Source organism: Pimephales promelas, chromosome 16, assembly GCF_988280905.1.
Source record: "Pimephales promelas chromosome 16, fPimPro1.hap1.1, whole genome shotgun sequence".
Classification (NCBI taxonomy): Eukaryota; Metazoa; Chordata; class Actinopteri; order Cypriniformes; family Leuciscidae; genus Pimephales; species Pimephales promelas.
The window spans coordinates 30,448,041-30,476,010 of record NC_142784.1 but is presented as its reverse complement, the minus strand read 5'-3'; the positions used below and the strand labels follow the sequence as shown (position 1 = coordinate 30,476,010).

The 27,970-nt window shown below is 37.2% G+C and overlaps 2 protein-coding genes and 1 long non-coding RNA gene across 4 annotated transcripts in view; 2 read left to right on the top strand and 1 right to left on the bottom strand.

Annotated features, from left to right (window-relative positions):
* epha4l (eph receptor A4, like) overlaps window positions 1-1,529 on the top strand; it is a 49,236-nt gene extending 47,707 nt beyond the window's left edge. For both annotated transcript variants that reach the window (XM_039678677.2, XM_039678676.2), the window contains exon 17: window positions 83-1,529. In XM_039678677.2, the coding sequence (XP_039534611.2) occupies window positions 83-197 (115 nt within the window). In that variant the 3' untranslated portion in view covers window positions 198-1,529. The remainder of the gene's footprint in view (window positions 1-82) is intronic.
* LOC120483306 (uncharacterized) lies at window positions 1,324-20,387 on the bottom strand. The gene is given in 16 exon segments (XM_089121524.1): window positions 1,324-1,837; window positions 1,929-2,102; window positions 2,182-2,352; window positions 3,480-3,653; window positions 3,778-3,870; window positions 3,963-4,133; window positions 4,303-6,032; window positions 6,531-6,539; window positions 7,211-7,238; window positions 16,079-16,225; window positions 16,620-16,793; window positions 16,888-16,909; window positions 17,103-17,251; window positions 17,401-19,176; window positions 19,992-20,102; window positions 20,275-20,387. Coding segments are annotated over 16 exon segments (5,154 nt in total). The 5' UTR covers window positions 20,343-20,387; the 3' UTR covers window positions 1,324-1,680.
* On the top strand, window positions 19,416-27,970 carry LOC148973376 (uncharacterized). The gene is made up of 3 exons (XR_016146905.1): window positions 19,416-19,632; window positions 23,204-23,305; window positions 27,469-27,970. It is a non-coding gene; the product is annotated as an uncharacterized LOC148973376 (long non-coding RNA).

The window sequence follows — 27,970 nt, the reverse complement described above, 5'->3', positions numbered from 1 at the left end:
CATTACACACCTAATTAAACATCCTGATGAGCTTGAAGATGACTACAGCTCACTAAATATGCCCTGTGCTGCTCTTTTACAGGGATCTGGCCAAAATGGGAATCTCGTGCAGTGCACATCAGAGGAAAATCCTGAGCAGCATCCAGGATTTATTGTCTGGAATGCATCAAAGACAAGACACAAAGATTCCTGTCTGAGCTGTGACGAAGGGAACAAAACAATGCATCATGTTGGTTAGCATGAATTACGGAAGAGACGGAATATTTCACATCACTCTTGCACTTTAATGGAATATGAATGGTATGAAGATCAGAATGAATGAGCTAAACTGCACTTTTCTGGACCGCGTTGTGCTTTTACAAGGTTTTTTTTTTTTCTCATTTTCTTCCCTGATTGTCTTCATGATGTCTAAGGATTTTCAAACTGGCCTTTTGCCGACAATTAAAATGACTTAATGTGTCTCCCCGGATGAGATGTTTCTGACCCTCTTGATCCAGGCAGCGAGGCAGTATTTTTTTGACAGGATAAAGTTTGGGAATTGTCCTCCTTGTGTAAGTGGAAAGAACCATTTAAACTAAGTGCAAACACGCCTTTCTCCTCAGGATCTTTTCAGGATGGCCGATCGTCATCATCAGCAAGAAGGAATTGTTCCCTGTGGATCAAATTTTGTTATATTCAAAAGGATCTTTTGCCTCGGGAGATATTTTTTTTTTGAGCCATTGTAAACTAATCTAACAGACCTTTTGGATAGTATGTGTTTGTTTTATGAAGGCCAGATGGAGCTTTTAGAGGCATTGCTGAATGGAAAATAATATCGCTTTATTTGTTGAATTATTTTTTTTTAAATAAAGGGAATGAGAAGATAGATCCAGATAAGATTTAGTCTTGGGTTACTCATGTGCTGTGTATTCAATCTTTTTAAGTAGCAAAGTAAATGACTTAATCTGACGGCTCTTCCTGGTTTCTTTTTGTCAACCCTTCAGTCTTTTTATTTTTCCCTCTTTTCAGTTTAATTTAATTTACATCCATGTCTCTACCTTTTGAGTATCTACAACCAGAGGTCATGCGCAAATAATTAAATCTGTGTATGTAATTTGATTAAATGTTCGAAACTGCTGAATTGAATCATTACAAGAATTTCATAGTCACAGATCTATTTTTAAAACTTTTTTCACTGTACATAATCTAGGATTTTGTTTGTACATATGATAGTTTTTAATTGTTTTCTTCGTGATGTATATAATACCAGCAGTCGTTTTCATGTACAGCTTCTAAGTTCTGTCATTTTCTTCCTTTTTTCTCCTTGACACATGCAAAAAGATGTTAATGTAATGTATTTAATTTTCACAGTGAGCATAATATTCATGTTGCAGTAAATTTAACATTGTAAAACAGCAGTACATTTAAGAATGGTTTGGTAACAGGTTGAGGTATCTTAATTTGACAGTTTCTGTATTTCCACCTAACTTATGAGCAATATTTATGATCTTTTTGTATCTAGTACTTTAAATAAAATTTCAAAGAAATTGTTTGTAGTTAACACTCTATAAGCATCCAGAACAATATCCATATATAGTATGACATCCTTTCCACGAGTTAATGATGGTTACTGTATTTTATGAGTTATCCCACTCTTTTTTTAAGGGTTATCTTAAACAGTGTTTGTGTTTTTCTGTTTTTTCATGACTTTTCCAGTATCATGGAGATCACATTCAAGTCTGACTCTTCCAAATCATTCTCAAGCAGATCGATCTCTTTCAGGTGGGATGGATTTTTTGATTTCAGAGCTTCGGTCAGTGCCGTCACACTTTCATGTGAAACATTACAGTTGGACAACCTGAAGAAAGCAGGCAAGCGGAACAGTTAACCAAGATTGGTATCAATGGTTTAGTTTTTGTGGAAATCTGTGTAGGTTTCATTTCTTTTACCTCAGCTTCTCTAGTTTACAGTGAGGACTTTGCAGGCCGACACAAAGCTGCTTCACTCCTGAGTCTCCTAGATCATTGATACTCAAATCCAGGTCTGTCAGATTGGAGGTCTTTGAGTTGAGAGCTGAAGCCAGAGCAGTGCAACTTTTCACTGTAATTCCACATTTGTCCAACCTGAGAAAGAAATTAATTGTAAAATATGCTTCGTTTTCCAACTTTATCAAAAACAATGTGCTGATTTCTATATGTTAACCTCAGTGTTTTCAGTCTACAGTTTGGATCGTGGAGAACAGCAGCCAGCAGCTCAACTCCCTGATCTCCAGGTCTGTTGTTTCCCAGGTCCAGCTCTCTCAGATGAGCGTTTGACTGCAGAGCTGAAGCCAGAGATTCAAAGCCTTCTGCGTTGATTTTGCTGGTTGAAAGTCTTTCAAGTAAAAAAGTTCTTAATTATACATATTATATTAAAGCAATCATTCACCACAAGAAAGTTAGTAATTCTGTCATTTACGCATTCAAAGTGAATGGTAATTTAAATTCCAACTTCAAAATATCATAAAAGTAGACCACATTGATAACATTTTACTGAAATGTAGTTTTAACTTAATAGAAGTTTAAGGGGGAGAGTGTGCTATTGCTCTGTAATACTATTCCGAAACCGCGGCCACATTTTGAACGGGTTGCAATTGGTCACGTGACACACGTCGATTGTACATAAGCGCATGTCCCCACTGTAAAACATTTCAAATCATTAAACTTAGAAACGAAAGTTCACCTGCTGCCTTAAAAACATGAGTTACCTCAACTTAAATATATTCTTTGGTTCAACTCAAAATGTTTTGTTTTACAAGTTATCTAGCTAATGAACATTTGTTTTTTCAACTTGATTCTCTGAGTTTAAAAAAAATTTCAGCACAAATTTGCGTAATGACTCCTGCTGGCAGCTGCGCTAACTCAAAATGGTGACAACTTCTCTGTGTTTCACGGTAGGCCTATTTGCTCTGTATCACCCCGCCCTCCCCCAACGTTAACTTACAGCCATGAGTTAAATGAACATTTACAAGCCAGGCAAAAATCACAAGTAGTCACAATAATGTATAACTTTAATATTTTTTTGAAAACTTAAGACACTTGAGTTAAATTTCCAGACAAGAAGTAAGCCCATATTTTACAGTCCTTTAGATAAAGTTATTGTGCAGCCTTAGAAGGCTTGAAATATTACCTACCAGTCATATGGGGTGCTTTTTTTGTGACATTTTAAAATAACTACCAACTTTCATTTTATGGAAACACTGCCTAATAAAACCTCCTTTGGGATTTAAATGAAAAAATAAATCTGCATTGTAACAATGGTGAGCAAATAATTTTAATTTGTTGATGAATTAATACTCTTAAGTTCATGAATTCAAAAGTCACTACATTTACTTTTAGAGTTACATCATTAAAGCCTTAGATTTTCTCTCCGTTGACAGTTTGTACTGTATAACACTTTTTAATTTAATCAATGATTCAGATAAAGGTCAAAACATACTAATTAAGTTTGTTGTAACTTACTTCAGTATTTCCAATGCACACTGAACCTTCTCCAGAGCAGCACAGAGATGTTTAACTCCTGAGTCTCCAATGTTATTCCAGCTCAAGTCCAGCATTTTCAGATGAGAAGGGTTTAAACTCAGAGCTGAGCTCAGGAAAACACAGCCCGCTTCTGTAACTCCACAGTTCTTCAGACTACAAAGAGAAGAGAAAAAATAGCATTTAGGTCGTCATTATCATTATCATTAAGTATGCAAATACTATCTACGCATTTGTAAACCAGAATACACGATATCTGGAGCTTAGAGAGTAAACCTACTTGAGTGATTCCAGCCTACACTTTGTGTCCTGTAGTCCAGCAGTAAGAAAGACGACACTATCAAGATTGGAATCATCAGAAACCAGACTCCTCCTGACAACAGATTTGATTAAAACCTTTAAAATGTAAACAGGGCTTATATAGACATATTTTTGTGTGTGTTTTGGTTCACTGAAAATTCATACATAAATTGTTTTAAGTCGTAGTGTGATCTTTTCAATCCAATACAGAGTATTTCCACTCCAGAGTCCTGCAGGTTGTTGTGGCTCAAGTCCAGCTCTCTGAGATTAGATATTGATGGTAGAACAGCAGAAAGCAACGCACAGCCTTTTTCTGTGATATTACAGTCATGCATCCTGCCAGAACAAATACATGAATAGTATCAGCTGTTTAGACTAAGGTAGATGCTATGTACTGTGTATATAATGGTAGATACAGTTAAATGAAATTGCATTTTTAAAATGGTGATTTACACAGCGTAATTAGAAGTAATGTGCTATTTTGCAAGCAACTACATGTTCTCACCAGATCCTTTTCGACAACTTGATCACAGGAAGCAACCTGAACACAGCTGTGTCTGATCTCTCGTATTTACGAAGTTCAAAATCATTGAACTTTTCATTCGATGTCATTAAGACGTACACCAGAGCTGACCAGAGATGTGGGGACAGAGTGTCGTCGTTTATTTTTCCGGAGGTCATGTAGCTTTGGATTTCCGTAATGAGAGAATGATCATTTAGTTCCTTCAGACAGTGGAAAATAACAAGTGTCTTTTCTGTGCAAGGGATTGTTTTTATTGTTTCCTTGAGATACTCAATAGTTTTCTCTCTTTCCAGGGAGCTGTCTGTCGTCTTCACCAAAAGCCCTTTTAGGAGCTTGTGATTTGATTCTAGTGACAGTCCCATGAGGAAGCGAAGGAAAAGATCGAGATGTCCATTCATCATTTTTAAAGATTTTTTAACTGCACATTTGTGTAAGCTGAACATTGTCACGGGTGTTCCAGATTCATGTGCTTCAAGCACGTTTTTGCCGTTGTTGTGGAATGAGACATGCACATATACAGCTGCTAAATGTTCCTGAATGCTCAGATGAACAAAGCAGAAGACTTTCCCCTGATACCAGCCAAACTCCTCTCTGAAGATCTGAGTGCACAATCCTGAGTACACTGATGCTTCTGTCACATCAATGCCACACTCTCTCAGGTCTTCCTCATAGAAGATCACATTGCCTCTTTCCAATTGATCGTATGCCAGTTTCCCTAGTTTGAAGATCATCTCTTTATCTTTGTCCTCCTTCTCATTGTACTTTGTCTCTTTGATGCTAATCTGTGCCATCAGGAAGTGTGTGTACATCTGAGTGAGAGTCTTGGGAATCTCTCGTCTCTCTGCTTCGCTCATCATCTTCTCCAGAACAGCGGCTGAGATCCAGCAGAACACTGAGATGTGGCACATGATGTAGAGGCTCCTTGAGGACTTCAGGTGTGTGATGATTGTATTGGCCAGAGTCTGATCACTGACTCTCTTCCTGAAGTATTCCTCCTTCTGTGGATCATTGAAGCCTCGTACCTCTGTCACTCGATGGACACACTCAGACGGGACGAGATCGGCTGCTGCTGGTCTGGAGGTGATCCAGATGAGAGCAGAGGGAAGCAGATTCCCCACAATGAGGTTCGTCAACAACACGTCCACTGAGGTCTCTTTGGTCTGATCCCGTAGAGTCTCATTGTTGTGAAAGTTTAAGGGAAGACGACACTCGTCCAGACCATCAAAAATGAACAACACTTTATATTTGTCACTGGATATTTCTTTAGTTTCAGGGAAAAAGACATGAAGAAGATCTGCAAGACTGAGTGTTTTATCCTTCATCAGATTGATCTCTCTGAAAGGAAGTGGAAATATGAGCTGGACGTCCTGATTGACTTTCTCTTCAGCCCAGTCCAGGATGAACTTCTGCACAGAGACTGTTTTTCCAATGCCAGAGACTCCCTTCGTCAGCACAGTTCTGATGGGTTTGTCTTGTCCAGGTAAAGGTCTAAAGATGTCATTGCATTTGATTGGTATTGTTGCTCCTTCAGCAGCCTTCAATGATTTCTCTATCCTTTTAACTTCATGTTCATTACTGATCTCTCCATTTCCACCCTCTGTGATGTAAAGCTCTGTGTAGATCTCATTCAGGAGTGTTGGGTTTCCCTGCTTTGCAAGCCCTTCAAAAATGTAGAGATGCTTCTTTTCTATGTGTGATTTCAACCTTTGAATCTTGACTTCATGTGTTTCTGAATCCTGTCTGTTGAATACATGTTTGTCAGTAGCAACAACTATGCACAAATTCAGACACTATAAATGAGTTCTGAAACATTTAACCTACTGATATCCAATACACCTTTCAGGAAAGGTGCCATTCTTCTCAACATCTTGATCTGATTTTAGGTGTAAATCCCTTATAGACACACAAAAAAAGTATGAAAACATGACACGTATCTTCAAAACATGACCAGCATTTAGGTGAGACAATCTTACATTTACTTTTATTCATTTTAGCTGACGCTTTTATCCAAAGTGTCAGAGGTCGCACACATCTGGAGCAACTAGGGATTAAGTGTCTTGCTCAGGGACACATTGGTGTCTCACAGTGGATTCGAACCCGGGTCTCTCACACCAAAGACACAGCTTAATAATTAAAAAATATTTTTCTGCCCTTAGTCTTTGATAATCGTATTTGAATCTTTTCTCTTACGTGAACTTACAACAAGCCACTAAGAGAAACTGAAATAATCCAGCCACGCCACAATGACTCTCATCTTCTCATCTGTCAAGTCAGTTTAAAGTACTCTGATGCTTCCTTGTTCTTAAAATGCGTTAAGTAATTGTTTGTCTGAGAACTATAGAGATTTTGTGTGACTGTCGGTCTACCACAGCACTGCAGTTCTGATAACCTTTAGAATAAATCGTCATTACCTTTTTCCAATGGGAATGGGTGCTGATCTATTTCTCAGTCGAATTGGTATTTTCATTGATTGATCACTCTTCATTGACAAAACACTTGGGTCAGGTGTGTCCGATTTCTCCTGCTGAAGACTGAGAGTGAAACGAACAAAAAATTAAGAGAAGTGTAATTGTAGCATTTTAGAGAAGGTTAACAACAAACCATTGAGAAGAAGTGATCAGAAAATGTGATCTGGAAACTGCATCCTTCTCATGAATGTGCCTTTACCACACTACTGCAGTGATGACAACCTTTGGCATAAATCATCGTTACCTTTTTCCAATGGCTGATCTATTTCTCAGTCGAATTGGTATTTTCATTGATTGGTCACTCTTCATGGACAAAACACTAAGGCCAGAAGATTCTGATCTTTCCATAAATCTGCAAGAGGAAACACAAGATTATGTCATGCTATGTAAATTAAGGTTAATGTTATCATGCTCCATGTTACATTACAGCTCAATAGCAAGCACATTTTGCTAAAGAACTTTACTTTCCTACTTTTAGTAATCCATCCCGCTTGCCTTTTTAAATGCCACATATGCTGTCTCCATTGATATAAAATTAATAAGGGTCAATGACTCTTAACATTTTTTGCATTTCAGTACTTCTAAATAGCAGATTACTATAATACATGTAAACAGAAAGGGTCTGTGTTTCTTCATTTGGTTCAAATATTCCCTGTATGGGTGATTAGAAAACTTGAAATGATGAAAACAATAACTTAGTTTTTCAAGATGTTTTATTTCTTAAGTGAATTGGTATTTGCATTGATCTGTCACTCCTCATAAACAGAACTCTGGATGCAGGTGAATCTGATCTCTCCTGATCAAAACTGTCAGATGCGACATTCAACATCACGATTAGTGGATTTAGAATTTAATTACAGCTATTATCTAGACATACTGTAAATGATAGCAGTACAATTTCTCCTCAAAATAATCAGATCTCCTTTTAACAAAACTGATGTTGACGTTGATCCGTAAATCTAGTTCTATCCTAAGTCTGTAAACATACAAATTCATACACATACAAAAACAAAGTAATTAGGGGTGTAACGATATTTAACCGAACTGAAAAACCGCGATACTGAACTCACGATTCGAATCGCGATACTATCATTGCAAACCGAACACGCCCCGCCCCGCCCCCTGCTACCCCGGCCCCGCCCAGCCCGGCTCAATGGACCTCATGTCTTAAGCCCTGTTCACACTACACGCGACTTTGTCGCCAGTGGCTGCGCTGGAGGGCGTTCCCCACTACTGGTTGCCTAGTAATGTTTGTGAGTGACATTCACGGAAGTTACTCTATGTTAGACAACAAATATGTTTTATTGCCGCTACAAACAAATATTTTGTAAGGAAAAGTCTAAATACAAATGGAATCAGTACATACGTAAAATGCATAATATTAAAGATGAACGAGAAACAGTGAGTGCTCTTTGCCATCCTGGCAATTTAACTGCAGCAAACGGTCAAATATCAGTCTATCTGTGTTGCCTGAAACCATTCAGTCACGTTGTCAGTACGATGAACACCACTGTATGTACACGGAGATATATCATCAATTATAGGACAGTTTCTGACTGCTAAAATGAGCTTCTTGTTCAACTTGCCTCGGTCAGACTCAGCACTGAAGAGTGCTCCGCTGACTTCACTCCTATTGGTTGTCGCTCGCGAATATCACCCTTCATTTGCATAAAGTTAATCATTTCTCAGCTTTGTCGCGTCGCTGGACACGCCCCAATGGTCACTGTCGCGCATGTCGCCGGAAGTCGCCTGCTCGCCATTGATAATGAATGTTATCACGTCGCTTGGTCGAGTCTAGTGCGAAGCCCCGTTCACACTACACGCGACACGATACCATTCATTTTCAATGGTGAGCGGGCGACTTCCGGCGACACTCGCGGTCGCGACCGGAGGGGCATGTCCAGCGACGCGACAAAGTTGAGAAATTTTTTACTTTATGCAAATGAAGAGCGATTTTCACGAGCGACAACCAATAGGAGTGAAGTCAGTGGAGCGAGTCACTCTTAAGTGCTGAGTCTGACCGAGGCAAGTTGAACGAGAAGCTCATTTTAGCAGTCAGAAACTGTCCTATAATGGATGATATATCTCCGTCACCGTGTACATACAGTGGTGTTCATCGTACTGACTCCGTTCCTTCCAAAATATTTGTTTGTAGCGGCAATAAAACACATTTGTTGTCTAACATAGAGCAACATCCCTGAATGTCACTCAGAAACATTACTAGGCAACCAGTAGTGGGGAACGCCCTCCAGTGCAGCCACTGGCGACCTGCAGCAACAAAGTCGCGTGTAGTGTGAACGGGGCTCCACCGGTCGCCGTTGCGCGTGTCGCCGGAAGTCGCCCGCTCACCATTGATAATGAATGGTAACGCGTCACGTGTAGTGTGAACGGGGCTTTCGGTGCGGATCCACTTGTCCGAAACGACAGTCGCGTGGTGTCGCGACCCCCACATTTGTACTTTGATGGGCGTTCCTCAAGTTTACCTCTATGGGCGAGGTTTTGAGCCAGCGGCCAGTCTAGAACAGAGGACCTGCGAGAGACTTCCCTCCGTCTCCATATGCTCTACTTCTTTATGCATTTTTTCAAATGAAGCGCCGCCTTCCCGGGATGCTTTTTTTTTTTTTTTTTTTACTAAAACGTTAGTAGTTCTTTTTTTTTTTTTTTTTTTGCTTTTTTTTTCCAAGTACTCTTTTTTTTTTTTTTTTTTTTTTTATTATTCAACAATTGCACAGTTTACAAGAACATTCCTCTCAATTATAAAAGAAAATACATTGTGCAGTTTCCAATATTGCAGGTATAACATAAAACATAAAGAGCATAACAGAAAACATAACAGACTTACATCACGTTTAGCCAGGGGTAGTACAGATTTACAAAAAAATATGAAATTGTTTACATACATTCACAGTTTTTATTGCTTTTTGATTAAGAGAAAGCTTAATAGTGTTGACATAATTGCTTGACCTCATTATTAAAAGCAATAAAAGATAGTATGGAATGTGTAAACTTACATTTATGAATGTAGAATTTTGCTAAGAGAATAATCAGATTAATAATAAAAGTTTCATTAGGATTAAACTTAGTTCTGTTGCCTTCCCGGGATGCTTTGCGGGCGCGTTAAAGTCGTGTGACGTCACCCATAGGAATAAAGCGGAGCGCAGAGCGACAGAAGTGCCGCACGGACAAGTGGATTCGCACCGTTTATTTGTACAGTACACAACAAATTCAGTTTTGTAGCCAAACCACCATTAACACCAAATAACAAGCGGCAGCGCGGCGCGCGAGTAAACGCGATCATCTCTTCCTCAGTTACAGAATGGACACCTGAAGGTATGTTGAAAGATGCAGGATACTTACTGAAAGGCATCATAACTCGTGTAATCGCTCAATCAGTGTTTCAGCAGCGGAAAGACGTCAATAAAACAGCATAGCTTGTCACTCATTATATTTACCTCAACAGGCAAGTGATTCAGTGTCCACAACATTGGTTCCTATTGCACTAAATAAATGCACCATGCCTATATATTATATTTTACTTAACCTGTTAATGAAATCTTGGTTATTTAATTTGTGTTTAAAATATCTTTCATGAAAATGACAACTGTGTAAATTATTATATTTCAGTAACATATAGAATAAAAACACAAGTTAATGCAAAAACTGCCTTATGTTCAGTTTACATGTTTTAATACAATGTGTTGGGTGTTGATTATTATATCTAAAAAATAAATAGCGTCTGAATTTAGGTTAAAAGTCTAGGCTACATTGTACAACCTTCAATGTTATAGTAATGTGGCTCCCTGATATAGTTTACAGCATTAGCAGATTTTTTTTTAATCCTACGTTTAATTGTAATTGAATTAATTTAAAGACGAAGACAGTGTTTTTCATTAAACCACTTTAAAAAAAAAATAAATAAATAAAACTTTCTAAACCGAACTGAATCGAACCGAGACGTCAAAACCGTGGGAAAACCGAACCGTCAGTTTTGTGTATCCTTACAAACCCCTAGTAATTAAATATGTTTTTCTCACCCATTCAATCCACTGACAGAGGTGCCGGAATCGTTGTTCCCTTTAGTATTTATTAGAGACATGCTTTTTATCCGTATGTGTCAAGGCTTTGCTTTTTGCAAGAATGCTGGAAAAATGAAAGAAACATTTGTTTATGCATGCAAGCGTTCTTTTTAAGAACTGGTTTTACTAGATTTTTTGTGTAACAGGTTATACTAGACTATATTTGACTAAACATAAGAATACAAATACAGTCTGTGATCATTCAAGATGATATGTTTAACTTCTCGGTAAAGCATAAAGATGTTTTTTTAACAATTAATTCACATTTAATTCAATGTAATGTGAGATTCTGCAAATCTTTTCTGCAAAAAGATTCTTTTATCTTTTAACTCAGGAGGATCCATTTTGCAATTTATCTATCAAACATTGCAGTTGTACTTACCATGTGTCTTCTAAATTCAACTTGACGGTCCTCTGGAATCAGTCGAACTGAACAATGTTTTTTTTTTATTTTTTTATCATGGCTAACCTGCTCCTCATGTGATGATGTTGTGGCATCAAGGAAGTTGGCAATAGCCCAGAGTCTCAGCGTCACTCCCACTAACTACCTGATACTATTTGCAATCATAAGTGGAAAGCAAGCCACTAGCAACCTCTCAATGTCTGGCTGGAAACAAAATCATGTTTAAAGGGGACCTGTAACATATGGGTAAACTTAAAAAAAGTTTATTCGAAAATAGAATTAGTACGTCCCAAATCGTAGTATGTTGAAATGAGTGTTTCAAAGATACCCGGATGGTCTACTATATCCGGTCAGAATCCGAAGTGTAGATCGATGCACACCAAATAGTCTCTGTGCACCATATAGGTAGACGCCCTATCAACCACTACTGCCTATTGGCACGGACAAGAATTGGAGCCGCCATCTTAAACCGGTCATCCGCTCCGCTCAGTGTAATCTGAATGGCAGGTGAAATGAGCTGTCAGCACATTAAATTAATCATACCTCACTGAATACTGAACTGATTTTCACACGTTTTTGTTTTTGTTTTGTTTTTTTGCTGCAAAGGTCATTCATGTAGCTATGATACAGGACACATGGTTCGGCGTATTTTAATATCCATTGTAGGCTTAACAGTAATATAATATTCTGATATAAGATATAAAGTGACCAGACACAATATGTGTGATGAAGGATATAATGTATTTTAGAAATCACACACTATAAATATAATAAAGAAGCAGAAACTGATAGTAGCAGTAAAGTTTTAATAAGTTGAAGAAACAATTTATGATTTACACACGCACATACATACACACGAAGAGACACTCTCGTCTCTCTCTCTCTCACACACACACACACACACACACACACACATCCACCGAACGCAGCCACCTGTAATAAAAATTGAGAAGAAGCTTTTCAACGTGTTTACGTCTGTAAACATTAAGCCTATACCTTTTTTATTGTATGTGTGGATGTGGGAGGGGAAAATGTCGAGACTAATGCTGCGTTCACGTGCTATGGAAAATAGGATATTTTCCACTTGTGAACTGGTAATTACCAGTGTGTTGCGTTCAAGTGCTTTTGTTGTCGTAATGTGTTAAAAAGATGTTCCAGACCTGTTTATTTAGCTAAAACTATTTTAGATGGCTTAAGTCATCTGCAACAGCAAGAAAATGATTTATCAAAACTCAAAAGGTAAATATGCTGTAGCCTATATTTTCTAGATCATGAATAGTATATATTTTTACCATTCACGACGCGTTTACCATTCGCGGTGCTCTCCGCCATTTTGAAAAGATCAAAAGGTTATCTCATCTCGGCAACTCGTCCATCAAAATATTCTACGAGTTGCCCCGTGATAAATACCACATGAGGGGGTGTTCATGTGCATTTTCCACGTCGGCTTTTGGTATTTACCATAATTACCATAGCACATGAATGCAGCATAAAGCCCTATTCGGATTAAATTTACAAGGGTAGATGGAGTAAGTTAATGCAATTTTACCACAGGACTTCTGTAATATCAATAGCCAAATCGCATGTGATAAGATATAGGTTATCAATAAAACTAGAAGTTGGAGGGGTAACTCAATTGAATTGTGAATTGAATTGAATTGTGCCATGAATGTAACATATGTTGTCTGTGAATTTTTTATATAATTTCTCATGTAACGAGTTTGACAGTATATTGTATGATTCTTTGGCTAGCAGTTGTGGAATAGACATAACGAAAAAAGACTACACGTCGCATATGTGACGTCGCCGCATAACACATTTTCCCTCCACAAATCACGGTTTTCACCACACTCAACTAGTTTGTCCTCACCCTGAAAGAAGGTGGTGAAGTGCACCAAAGACACAGGCATGTTTAGCGGGATCCGTGTGCTAGTGGGTGTGATTTATATCAAACACGTCGAAAGAGTTGTAGTCCACAAAGTCTAACCGTGTGAAAATTCTACCCGCTAAATTGTAGCATTCTTTACACGAAACATTATATAAAAAATTCAGAGACAACATATGTTCACATTCATTGCAAAATTCAAACGGGATTAGAAAATAATTATTTTCTCTCATTCACTTGCATTGACGATTTTTCAACCTAGAGGTCCAGCGGGGCTAGCTGAAGGGGCGGGACTTACCAGCTCTATAACAAATATCCTTGCTCCTTCTCGATTATCTGGTAATATTCTATTCACAAAATACAACCAATAGTATGGTAACGTTAAGACTTACTTGTGAAAAGTACTATTTTCGGTGGTCCGGAGATTAGAATAGGAAAATGCTCCACAGTGCTCTGGCATCTTATCTGCTGCCACGCAACGAGACTAGGAATATGACCGGTTCAAGATGGCGGCCAGATTTCTCGTTTTCCAGCATAGACATATACACTAGAACTCACCTTGGCTACGGCAGTTCATTGGAACGAATGCGTCAATAGAGCCGCCATCTTGAAACAGGGGAGCCCCTCCACTTTAATGCATCAGATTCTTCTAGTGTATATGTCTATGGTTTTCCAGCGGCCAATAGGGTATCTAGTCTCTATATGATATCTATGCTGTGCACACTCTAACGGCTGATATTGCCCACAAACCATTGCGTGGTAGATGAGGATTCGGTTAGAACTATAAACACGAGTAAAAAGTGTTAAAAAAAAAAAAGACACGGGGCTTTGTGTGATTAATTTTAGTATCTAACCTGATGAAAATGAATTTATTCAATGTTCTCCACATTACAGTATATTGCATATGCAGCAGCATTGTGAACTTTTGTAAAGACACGTTTAGCCATGACTTTTTAAATGCATCATTATATTCAAATGGAAAACACGAGGAGAGTCTCCTCATGAAATACCCACGACTGGCAGATGAACGTGCTCTCCGAAACGGTAGGAAATCAAATTAGATTGAATGGAGGATTTTAACTGTGATGAGATGATTGACAGGGCAGTTTACAGTGACAGGATGCATGCAGCATGCGTTAAAGATAATGTGATAGTATGTCCCAAAGCTTGCCTACTCTTTTGCTACACACTCAAAAGTATGTAGTTTTTCTTTACAAAAAGAGTACATACTTTTAGGGCATACAGTAGTATAAGTAAGCGAATTGGGACGCAGCAAATGGCTAACTGGCTAAAGGACAGGTGTTGGTGATTAACAGTCATGGAAACAAATGAGGGTAACTATGGAAACAAACACCTATTAAGCAAAAAGGATCTAAACAGGAAGTGAAAACAGAAACATTAGGAACAGAAAATGCAGTTCAATAAATTCCTTTACACGACATATGACCATGAGAGTGGCATTCATGACAGTATTGGCTTTTGAGAATTAAATCATTTGTGGATTTGGCTAAAGTTTAAAAGGTTTGTTATATCAAATGAAGGTTATTCTGTGTTTTGTTTGAGACACTCTTTGATTAGTGGATTACGAATAGTGGATGCGTTATTAGATTTTTACCCCCTTTTATCTTTGGCCTAGTTGTGTTTAACAATTGGAACCTTATTGTAAATTATTACCAGAAATGTGCTTATTTATTTATTTTATTTGTAGAAAAAGACACAAGGGACAATACATATTAATGAACATTTTTCACATATGTAAATATGCCAGATATATAGCCATAGGCTAATTTCCATCTGTAGACCCCCAAGCAGGTAGATGTTACACAAATAGATACAGACACACTATGCACAGGCTATATACAGAAGCAAGGACAATAACAGTGATCACAACATATTAGGATAAGCCATATTACACTGACCCCTTTTACACCACCCATGCTATCCTAACTCCTATTACACAACCCATTTCACACTAATAATTCTATCCTCTTTAGTTTTATAAAACACTAACTCTATTTTACATCAGATATGTAGACTACTGATTACTAAACATGCTCACATATTTGTGTGTCCTTCAACCATACTTTTAAACGACTCCTAAAAATAGGAAAACTTGTGTTTTCCCTCAATGACTGAGGAATACTATTCCAGGAGCTCACCCCCTGGTATGATAGAGCGTTCTGTGAAAAGGTGGTTCGCCTAAACGGCAAGTCAAAGTCCCCTCTCATAGTGGCTTTAGTTACTCGAGACCCGACAGCACTGATAGACTTTTCTTTGATAAAATCACTTAATGGTGGAGGCGCCAGACCATGGATAACCTTATATACAGTATTAGACAGGCTGATTTAAAAAAATTTAAATTCGCTAAATTTAAAAACGTATATTTATTTATCTAGAATATTATAATGATGATATGATGAAGGTTTCTTATCTAATATTTTCAATGCTCTTTAGCATACTTCAAATGGTCCAATAGCAGCATAACTCGTATAAGATGTACTGATAATGTACTTTAAATACAGAATATAAAACCATATTATCTGTAATGTCACTTCCTGTTTTAATCGGTCTGACATGCATGTTTATTGAGCTGTCAATAAGGATGCCAGATGTGGATTTAAGAATACTTTTCCAACTTTATTTACTGGATAGTCGTACTCCCCGGTCGCATACAGACTCACACACGTACACTGTGTGGGGGCGGACGTCGCCTTTTACATCAACACAGAATAACTGAAATGTTTCTACATTACACCCTCCAAACTTTCAGTCCATTGAAAATGTGATCTGTTTTTACCTGAAGTTTGATTATATCAGGATTTGATTTGCAAAAATTCTTAATACATTTTTACAATTGAGAGATTACTTATTGTTGAAAGGTTAAGTGTTTATAGAGTCATCATAAGTATTGGTGTTTTTTGATTACTTTTCCAGGATCATGGAGATCGCATTCAAGTCTGACTCTTCCAGATCATTCTCAAGCAGATCGATCTCTTTCAGGTGGGATGGATTTGATTTCAGAGCTTCGGTCAGTGCTGTCACGCCTTCATGTGTAACATTACAGTTGGACAACCTTAAGAAAGCAGAGTGGATTTGAAAAATGATGCCTTAAAAAACAGTTGAATCTTTCTGAACTCAATGAAATGTGGTTCAAACAGAGATATGTTTCTCTCACAGTCTTTATCAATATTTCATTATTCAGTTAGTTTGTTAGTAGAACGGTATATGACAAAACGGCGCTATACTATGCACATGGCACCCGTTGTCGTTAATATAACGCGCTGTGATGGGTAGGATTAGGTGTGGGGTAGGGTAGTCTCACATTACGCTAAAGGATTTATGACGACTTGGGTGCGCGTGTTATATTAATGATAAAGGGTGCCATGTGCGTAGTATAGCGCCGTTTTGTCATATAGCGTTCTATGTGACGATAAAGGATGAGAACGGGCTAGCTCACTATAACTCACTTCAGTATTTCCAATGCACACTGAGCTTTCTTCAGAGCAGCACAGAGATGTTTAACTCCTGAGTCTCCAATGTTATTCCTGCTCAAGTCCAGCACTTTCAGATGAGAAGGGTTTGAACTCAGAGCTGAGCTCAGGAAAACACAGCCCGCTCCTGTTACTCCACAGTTCTTCAGACTAGAGAGAAGAGAATGTTTCGATCAATTGGCAGAAATGCATGCACAATTTGCATGATGACTCATTTAAAGTTTTCTATTTAGGGTTAACCTACTTCAAAGATTCCAGTCTACACTCTATGTCCTGTAGTCCAGCAGTGTGACTTATAAAATCTTCCAACTTGTTCTCTTTATTTGGCACATTGCAGAACCATCCTTCAATTCTGAAGTGACATAGAAAAATGTTAAATGATTGTATATGTACATTGTGTATTATAACGTTGTTATATTTAAATTTATTCCATAGAAGCGTACATCTGTTTGGCATTGCATGATTTCTTCACTCCGACACTGAGTATTTCTACTCCCGAGTCCTGCAGTTTGTTGTTGCTCATATCCAGCTCTCTCACATTGGATTGTGATGAAAGAAGTAAAGACAGCGTTACACAGCCTGTTACTGTAATATTACAATTATCCAACCTGGAAAAGAAAGTGAGATTGTTTAGATGGTTTTTGTTTTGTTTTGTTTGTTGCTGTTTTTTTGTTTTGTTTTTTTTCAGTTTTTTTTTTTTTTTATATTAACAAATTTGTTGCACTCACAAATATAATAAATTATGAAAAGTACTCACCGGGCCTTTGTAGACAGCTTGATCACTGGATGAAGCCAGTTAAAGATTGCATCTGATCTACCATATTTATAGAGTTCAAACTCGTCAAACTTCTCATCTGATGTCATTAAAATGAACAATAGAGCCAACCAATGTTCTTGGGACTGGATTTCTTCGACTTTTCCTGAGTTTATGTATTTTTGGATTTCATCATTTAGAGAATGATCATTAAGTTCATTAAGACAGTGGAACAGAAGAATACTTGTTTCTGGACAAGCGATTTTTATTTCATCCTTGAGGTACTCAGTAGTTTCCGAGGAGTCCTGGGGGATAATGGTTCTTTTCCCAAAAAAACGTCCTAGGAGGGCCTGGTTTGACTCAATCGAAAGTCCCATGAGAAAGCGAAGAAAGAGATCGAGATGTCCAGTCTTACTTTCTAACGTTTTCTCAACTGCACATTTGAGTATGATTGGCACAGTCACATTCATTTCTGATTCATGTGTGTTGCCTTCTGCAAGGACATTTTTGTTGTGGAAGGAGAGATGCACATATAGAGCCGCTAGATGTTCCTGGATACTCAGATGAACAAAGCAGAAGACTTTCCCCTGATACCAGCCAAACTCCTCTCTGAAGATCTGAGTGCACAATCCTGAGTACACTGATGCTTCTGTCACATCAATGCCACACTCTCTCACGTCTTCCTCATAGAAGATCACATTGCCTTTCACAAGCTGCTGAAAAGCCAGTTTCCCTAATTTAAAAATCATCTCTCTGTTCGTGTCATTCTTCTCATTGTACTTTGTGTCTTTGATGCTAATCTGTGCCATCAGGAAGTGTGTGTACATCTGAGTGAGAGTCTTGGGAATCTCTCCTCTCTCTGCTTCGCTCATCATCTTCTCCAGAACAGTGGCTGAGATCCAGCAGAACACTGGGATGTGGCACATGATGTAGAGGCTCCTTGAGGACTTCAGGTGTGTGATGATTGTATTGGCCAGAGTCTGATCACTGACTCTCTTCCTGAAGTATTCCTCCTTCTGTGGATCATTGAAGCCTCGTATCTCTGTCACTCGATGGACACACTCAGACGGGACGAGATCGGCTGCTGCTGGTCTGGAGGTGATCCAGATGAGAGACGAGGGAAGCAGATTCCCCACAATGAGGTTCGTCAACAACACGTCCACTGAGGTCTCTTTGGTCACATCCCGTAGAGTCTCATTGCTGTGAAAGTTTAAGGGAAGACGACACTCATCCAGACCATCAAAGATGAAAACTACAGAGGAGTTTTGAATCAGATGTGAACTTGTCTCTGCCATAAAGAATGTTTGAAGAAGACCAACTAAACTGAACTTTTTGTCCTTCATCAGATTGATCTCTCTGAAAGGAAGTGGAAATATGAGCTGGACGTCCTGATTGTCTTTCTCTTCAGCCCAGTCCAGGATGAACTTCTGCACACAGACTGTTTTTCCAATGCCAGCGACTCCCTTCGTCAGCACAGTTCTGATGGGTTTGTCTTGTCCAGGTAAAGCTCTAAAGATGTCATTGCATTTGATTGGTATTGTTGCTCCTTCAGCAGCCTTCAATGATTTCTCTATCCTTTTAATTTCATGTTCATTACTGATCTCTCCATTTCCACCCTCTGTGATGTAAAGATCTGTGTAGATCTCATTCAGAAGTGTTGGGTTTCCCTGGTTTGCAAGCCCTTCAAAAATGTAGAGATGCTTCTTTTTCAAGCAAGATTTTAATCTTTGGTAGATCTCTGGATCATGTGTTTGCCGGTTATGTCTGTAACCATTATGTCTGAAAAAAATATAATTTCTTTCAGTCGAAAGTAATAAAACTACAGAATCTGTTGCCTATGTAGCCATTTACATAAATAAATGGCCACAAACACACACACACACACACACACACACACATATACAGTATATATATATATATATAACAGATAAATATAAACAACAGATAAACACTATGATATCATATGTATTTTCCTTTTTTTGTAATCTCTGTAATGTCATTTTTTGTGGCCAATTTAATTAGATGTTTCTACTAATGAAGACTGTGACTTCTGTAAAAATATAAGAGTAATGACTCTAATAAGCATAGATAATTGATTGAATAATGAATTAAATTTAATTTTACTTTGTTATTTCTCATTTTTTTAAAAACAGATCATGTGAGAGATCAGCATGATGGCAACTGGATAAGGAAATATGAGATGTTCTGCCGTTTATTGCTGAAACCCTGCATCTGGTGAGAGTTTACAGCAAACAATCTGTATTAATTTTTGTTCTCTGCAATTAATATGGTTGGTGAGTCATCAGACCCCCGTACACCCTCTCTGACCTGGGAAGCAGAAGTGCACCTTCTTGGTGTGAACACTGAATGAACACTAAAGGTGTTTTTAATGATACAATACCACTGTTGTATATTTGATTCATCTTTCATTTGTTTTGCACTGGGATCAGAGAATAAATATAATAAATAAAATTTAGTGTGGATTGGGGAAATACTTTTTAAACATTCACAAACAAAATTCTTTTTTAACTTTAGGGCTACAATCATCATCATCATGGCTAAAACGAATGCAAATAAAACATGAATAGATTTACCTTTGATCATACAGAGAATTTTCATTTTTTAAATAATTTGCTATTTTCATTGATTTGTCACTATTCATAGACAAAACACTGGGATCAGATGAATTTGATCTTTCCTCAGACCTGGAAAAAAAAAAAAATCAATCTCACCATTAAACAATGATTATGTAATTCCAAATAAAAGTCTAAAGATTTTTTCAGGACAATAGCATATTATCTAAAAGCAAAATTTTATATTGACAAAACCATCACATTATTTTGATGCCAAAACCAGTTCTATAACAGTTCTATTTACCTCTGATCAATCTGAGAATCTCCTTTTTTAAATTCAATTGGTTTTTTCATTGATTTGTCACTTTTCATGGACAAACCACTGGAGACATGTGATCCTGATCTCTCCAGAGACCTGAAAAAAAAAAAAAAAAAAACTAAATAATCAATCTCACCATTAAACAATGATTATGTAATTCCAAATAAAAGTCGATGTCATAAAGATTTGTTCAGGACAATTTGTATTATCTAAAAAAATTTATTTTTATTTAAAAAATTTTAGCAAAATTTTATATTGACAAAACCATCACATTATTTTGATGCCAAAACCATTAAAGCTACGTCACATAAAAATAGTTCTATTTACCTCCGATCACACTGAGAATCTCCTTTTTTAAATTCAATTGGTTTTTTCATTGATTTGTCACTTTTCATGGACAAACCACTGGAGACATGTGATCCTGATCTCTCCAGAGACCTGAAAAACATCAAGCTTTTCTCGAAAGTTAACAAATTATTTGGTTTCATTAATCTAAATGTTTAATTAATCTTAAAATAATCATCTCTCAAAAGTTTAATTTATTATTTTCAGGTAAATTAATATGTTGGTGTCATTAATCTTTATTAATGAAAGGTTATTTGCAATGAAAACATTATTTACGTCTTGCTACAGGATCAAAAGCAGCACAGCTATGAAGCCATAGGCCCATAGCAAACATGAGTGTAATTGGATTTACCTTTGTTTAAACGAAGAATCTTCAGCACTGAAAAAAAAAAATCCATCTTCATAGTTCAGAGCAATTCAGCATCACTTTCACTCAAATTATATTAAGATTGTCAATGCCGTTGGTAATAAAATGTAATTAGCTGTATTTTTGATCTCAAATTGTAAACTGTTGTTTTGAAGTTGGTTTGCAATCTGTCACTTAATAACATATATAAAGAATATGCTTCTTTAAAATATTATTATATAGTGTATATATATTTTTTTTTTTTATGTGTGATTTATATCTATATAAATATGATTCAATGTACAAATGCTAAAAAATATTTCTCTCACCTTTTCTCTCCATCACAAGTGTTGTGATGATCTGCGTCTTCATCATAATTCATTATGGTGTTTGTGTTTCCCGAACTGCTGAACTGAATTCTGTGTCCATCACAATCAAATAAAGATAATATACTAAATGAAAAAAATATATATTTTACTCTCTCAAAGACTTTATGTAATCAAATGACAGGAACGAGGAAGAAAAACAATGAACACAAATAGATCAAGCTGGTTTGACTGGTTGTTGGGTTTTTTTTTTTTTTGTTGTTGTTTCCTGGTCTAGTTAATAGTTCATACCTTTAGGTTGTGTAAGCCTTTAAAGTTGTTTTATAGTGTATTACTGAACATAAATGCATGCATTTTGTGATCATAAAATTATTTAAGTGGTAGTGGAAGCATAGTGTTTATTTTGTGCTGTTTATAACACTTAAACTTAATGCATTCTGCAAATAATATAACTGAAAAGCTTCAGATTAGACCGTGTCAAATACGTTTGAGTCTTTACTCGTTAACTCAAAATGATTTATCCTGCCTAATGTAATAATCTATCAAACATTCTTCTCTCAGTCTGTGCGGTTGTACTTACCATCTGTGCTCTGGATTCCACTCGCTGTCTTATGAGACAGGAGAATAATGGTGTTTTCTGTTTTACCTGTTTTGTGAAGGAGGAGCTTAATCTTACAGTTTATGAAACTGACAGGTTTGTGATTTATCACAGATGGAGCTGATACTGTATGAACCACATTTCCAAGTTTGGTTGAGAACCACTGCTAGTATTAAAGCAATAATGTTGCTGCTACTTGTGTAAAATGCAGTATTGAGATTACTGTTTTGTTCATCAACCAATGCCTGTAGGTATTTGATTTATTTAAAGGTGCTGGTTGCGTTTTTTAGCGGCCTCTAGCGGTGATGTTTCAGAATGCAACAAGAGCGCTCGTGCTCGTGTGTGTGCTCGATCTCACGAGTGAGCATTTACTACTGGCCAGGGGGCTACACGGAGATTTTCAACGCAACGGCGAAATCATCACACATCATGTTGGAAACTAATGTAAACTCCCACTGCAGTTACAATAATAGCCTACTTTTACCAGCTTGACGTTGAACTAATGCTATGTGCTCGTCCATGATAATGTTACAATAAACTGCATTTAGCCGACATGTGTTGTTATATAGCATAAGCCATTTCACTAACTATTTGTGTATCTTTCACAATCAGCAATGTCAACATAGGTGAATGTATAATATGATAACGAAAACGGTTAGTGAACTAAACTGAACAATTTACAACAAGTGAACAAGTTTTCCGGTTATTTTACGATACTCATTTGAACTTCACACAGCAGTCGTGGGGCTTATACCTGTTTTATTGTGCTGTTTTATTCAGATGTCCATATTAATCAGTTTTATGACAAGAGGCATGAGATCATCTCAATGATGTAATAATTCGCTCAGAATTTCCCAGCATGTTAATGCAAATAAGCTTCGAGGGATGATGTCATGAATATGCAGATGTGTTTCCAGAAAAGGGTAATACATTTTTTCACAAAAAAAAAAAATATATATATATATATATATATTATATATACACACACACATATATATATATATATATATATATATATATTATGAAAAAACTTAATAATATATAGGCTATATCATTTGAATACAATTATATTGTTTATAATTCAATTACATGCATTTAATAGTATTAAATAATAATATTTTATTAGGATTCTAAGCAATTTTTAATACAGCTATAAAATTTGGGCTTAAATTATAGCCTCAGGTTTTGTCCTTTAACTATCCTTTATAAACCTCTATTAAAACCCAAATTAAAAGAGAACATTTGTGACTTTGAGAAATCCTCCTGAAACACATCACACTCATATTCATCTCTCCACAGGTCACTGCAGCGCCCCGCGGTTCTCCCCTGCAGAACCGTAATCCTGTTAGAACCAACGAGCAGCCAGGCGGACTGGAATGTGCCGTGACAAGGAGAGATCAGGTGCCGGAGTGTCAGATTTTTCTCCTTTTTAAAACAGTCAATTTGATAAACATTTGCATAATCCATAAAAGTGAGGAACAGCAGGTGCATTCATTACAAATGAAGTGTGTGTGTGTGTGAGGTGATGTACTGTGTCCACTGTTAGTGTGTCATGTGCTGGCGGAGAGCTGTATTTTCTCCACATTCACTCCTGCAGAATGTCAGTCCAACTTTTATAACACTAAACAATCCATACACAAATAAACAAGCATCACTCTTAGAAGAAATGGTTCTATTTAGAACCAGAAATGGTTCCATCCCCCGCTGCATATATGGAACTCCAAAATGGTTCTATATAGAACCATTTTTTTTTTGTTGGTAAAAGGTTCTATTGGCCAAGTATGGAACCCCAGGGTTCTATATAGAACCCAGAGGAACCCTTTTTTAAGAGCGTATAGAACCTTTTAGGGGTTCCAAATACATAGCGCTGATAGAACCTTTTAAGGTTCTATATAGAACCTTTTCTTCTAAGAGTGTTTACCTCCAGAACGGGAAATGAGCTTGAATTAATGTTTGCAATGATGGGATTCATAGGTTCGATGACCTTTGATATTAATAATAAATTGAAGAAAAATGACATGAGATATTAAGTCTTGTTTTAGAGAAATTTAATGAGGTCTATGCTTATAACAAGAAAAACTAATGTTTGCCTATGGGTTCAGATAAATAAAGCTGTTTTCCCTTTGAATTAAGTTTATTTTTCTGACCCTACAGGGAAATAATTATTCATTATAATTTTTTAGCAAAACCATATTAAATTATTTTTGGTAAACAACGTAACATCTATTTCCGTCTCAAGAAAACGTGTCTTGTTTTATGCATGTTTGCATATTTATGCTAAAAAGTAGACTTTTATTTTGTTGCAGTGTTCACTCTGTAGGCCTTGCGGCTTTATAGTTAACATTAAACTGCATTTGTTCTTCAGTTGACGTATTTCAGAGCAAGAGATGTACGTTTAAAAATGTATTGAATGGCAAAAAGTATGTGAGTTGGTAAATGAAGACAATAATTTTAATCTGAAAGAAAAGTGATTGGCCTTCTCAAGGCACAGCAAGTTAAAATACACTTTGACACATATGAAAGACATTTTTTTCTTTGAATCATTCACAAGAGCAGAAACATGTTTTTCTGGTTTTGTGGAAGGCATATGTAAATGTAGATATAGATGTGCATTGTTATTTTAAGACACACACACACACACTTGCCTGCTCTGTTGTGTCCTGTACGATCTGCTGATTTTCAGTGGTCACATGCAAAATGTGTTGATTAGAGAAGAGAGGAGAATGCCAGATATACCACTGTGACACGCACTACTCTGTGTTGTCTTTTGCGTTATTGTGAAAAACTGAATGCCCGTTTAATCTCAGTGGAGAGAGCTGTGATCATCTCTCTAGTTTTGAGTTTTTGGCACATATGTTGCTCACTCCAACTTTCAACAGAATTTGATTACTTTGTTTCTGGTTCTGACTCTTATAATCTCTCTCCTCAAATGGCCATTTTGCCAAATGATTTTGCCAAGACGGCAATACCCAATCCCTGGATCAACATTCCTGTCCCAAAATGTAGTCCTTACCCAATCCCTAGCCCTAAACCTAACCCTACTCATAACTTTTCCCTAAAATCAGAGGGTAATGAAAGGTGAATAGCACTGATGTGTAAGTACTTCACTCTGTTGGTTGTCTGGCTGTATCTGAGGTACGCACAGGTGGCTCTGTTTATGAATATCGACTGTTTATGAATTTCTCAGCCTTCAAAGCATGTCTTCATGTCCACGTAATCAAAATATCCATGAACACAAAGCACTGGCGTACTTCCATAGAGAGTGTGAGAGCGAGAGAAAGACATCGCAGAGTGGTGTTCCTCATCAATTTCCTCTCTAATCCCTCCATAATTCCCTCAGAGTAATAAAATATCAGTCCAGACAGCTTTTCCTCCTCTTCTGGAAAAATTCCCGACTGACTTTCGTGAGAGAGGGATTTGGGAAGATTAAGGAGTAGTATGTAAATGACATGAGAGGGAAGGATTTAGGAAGAAGGACAGTCACATTCCAGAAGCAGATTGAGATGGGGAGACGGAGGACAGATCCAGGGAATTTCTCTTGGTATTTGTGCGATCTCATGAAAAAGCTGTGGTCCGCGCAGTAGAGATTGACGTTTAGTGTAAGAGCCGTCAGGTTGCAGGACCACAGCAGGTCTCTGTGAGTTGTATGACCGCTTTAGGGCAGCGTATAGCGGGATACAGGGAAGATGATGTGTTCAGCTCCAAATGCAACACAATTATGGACTGTTATACAAACCAGCTGTTCAGAATCCCAGCTTGTTACCTTTTTTGGTAAGACTGCTCAAAATCCTTCTATCAGTGTTGAAGTTCTTGACAGACCCTGAATAAAACAAGAAATGAAACACTTTAAAATAAATTCAATCGGTCATTTTGTGAGGTGATGAGTCTCACAAGACCCGTCTGCGTGTCTGGAACATGTTTCCCCCAAAACAATATAACAATTAAACACATTATTTATCCCAGTGTTCATTGTTTAAATAAAAAAAATTACATTTTAAAGCATTTTTGTATGTGGGTTAAAAACCTTATTGGTTACACTTTATTTCGATAGTCACTTTAGTCGTTCTACTAATTATAAGTAACTTTTCAACTGCATGTCAAGTAACTCTCATTAGAGTATTAGTAGACTGTCAGTAGACTGTTAGGTTATGGTTAGGTGTTAGGCTTTGGGTTAGGAGAATAAGTTTACTTGTAGTCGAGTGAGTTGAATGTCTTTTGGGGGACCAACAAAATAAAGTGTTAGCAGATTTTAAAGGAGTAGTTCACTTTTGCTGATAATTTACTCACCCCCATGTCATCCAAGATGTCCATGTCATTCTTTTTTCGGTCGAAAAGAAATTAAGGTTTTTGATGAAAACATTCCAGGATTTTTCTCCATATAATGGACTTCAATGGGAACCAAACGGTTCAAGGTCCAAATGACACTTTCAGTGCAAACTGCATACTGTTCAAAGGGCTTTAAACAAACTGTTCGAACTCATTCATCAAAATGAACTAATCTTTATCCGAGTCGTTTGGTTCATTCAACGAATGAAACGAACAAATGACTCGGAAAAAGATTCGTTCATTTTGATGAACGAGTTCGAACTGGAGAGTCACGAACGCGCATCACAGAACAGAGCAAGGCGAGCATTTGAGCTTATAAAACTTAAACGTTGTTATTTTTTTATTAAATGAGCGATCGTTTCGCTTGATAAGACCCTTATTCATCGTCTGGAATCGTTTAAAACCCTTTGAACAGTTTGCAGTTTGCACTGAAACTGTCATTTGGACCTTGAACCGTTTGGTTCCCATTGAAGTCCATTATATGGAGAAAAATCCTGGAATGTTTCCATCAAAAACCTTAATATCTTTTCGACTGAAGAAAGAAAGACATGGACATCTTGGATGACAAGGGGGTGAGTAAATTTAATGAACTACACCTTTAAGCTGACAGTCTACTGATACTAATGACGTAGTTGAAAAGTTACTTTTAGTTATTAGAATGTCTAAAGTGGACCATCGAAATAAAGTGTTACCACATTATTTTTAATGTGTTTTAGTAATGCGAATGATGTAAATAATGACAAAGACAACTGAGCATTCTTTAAGCATTTTTTTCTTTTGATTTTAGATTGGCCTGTACAGGTTATTATGATATTCATCCTGACATCTGAAGTCATTTTTTTAAAATTCTGTAGCTTTCGTAGATATAAATATTAAGGCCAGCGATCAACTAAAACTCACTCATCCCATAGGCTAGTATGCACATGAGCATAGCACATGTTGGGACCTTCTCTGGCTCTTTCTTCTCCTCATCTCTCTCTCTCTCTTTCTTTCCTCTCCTAATTTCTCTCTTTCTTCACGGTATAGAGTTTTAATCAGTCCCAGCTGTGTGATATTGCACGGCCAATTAACGAAAACCATTTGGCTCAGTCTCAAATGAGACAACCACATGTACCCCTTTTCTCTCGTACACACACACACAAATTTCAAATGTAACTCTTTTCATTTTCTATATGTGATCATCTGTCTTACAAGATGCAGATAATTAACAAGCATAACTGACATGTTCTCCTTTGCAGGTGCAGTGAGATTGAGCGCAGAAACGAGGCGAGATACAAGCTCGGGGAAAAAAACACACCATCTCCTCAACTGAAAATTTCAACATCCCTGAGTAACGGAGTAACAGCCGTCTGATGAAAGACCTCATTTAGGAGCCAAGACCTTTGCAGTTTCCTGTTGATAGTGGATCACAGCTGGAGGTCAAAGGTCATCTGTATGTGTGTGTATCTGTGTCGCCTAACTCGCTGACAAAGTGTTCTTCGTTTTTCATTCTGTCCAACATCCCTGATTATACTCTAAACAGACCTTTCTTAGAGGAGGCCTGAAGAGAGACATTTACGATTATTAACACAATATATTAAAGGGACAATGTGTACTTATTTCAAATCAATATTTCTATTCATAAATGTGTCCTCAATGGTGTACAAATACCTCTGCCAATTATCTGATTTATCCTCGTAAACGAAGAATTTATTATCTTTATGTACATGAATGTTCATTTTAGAGCACGTTTGAGCTCCA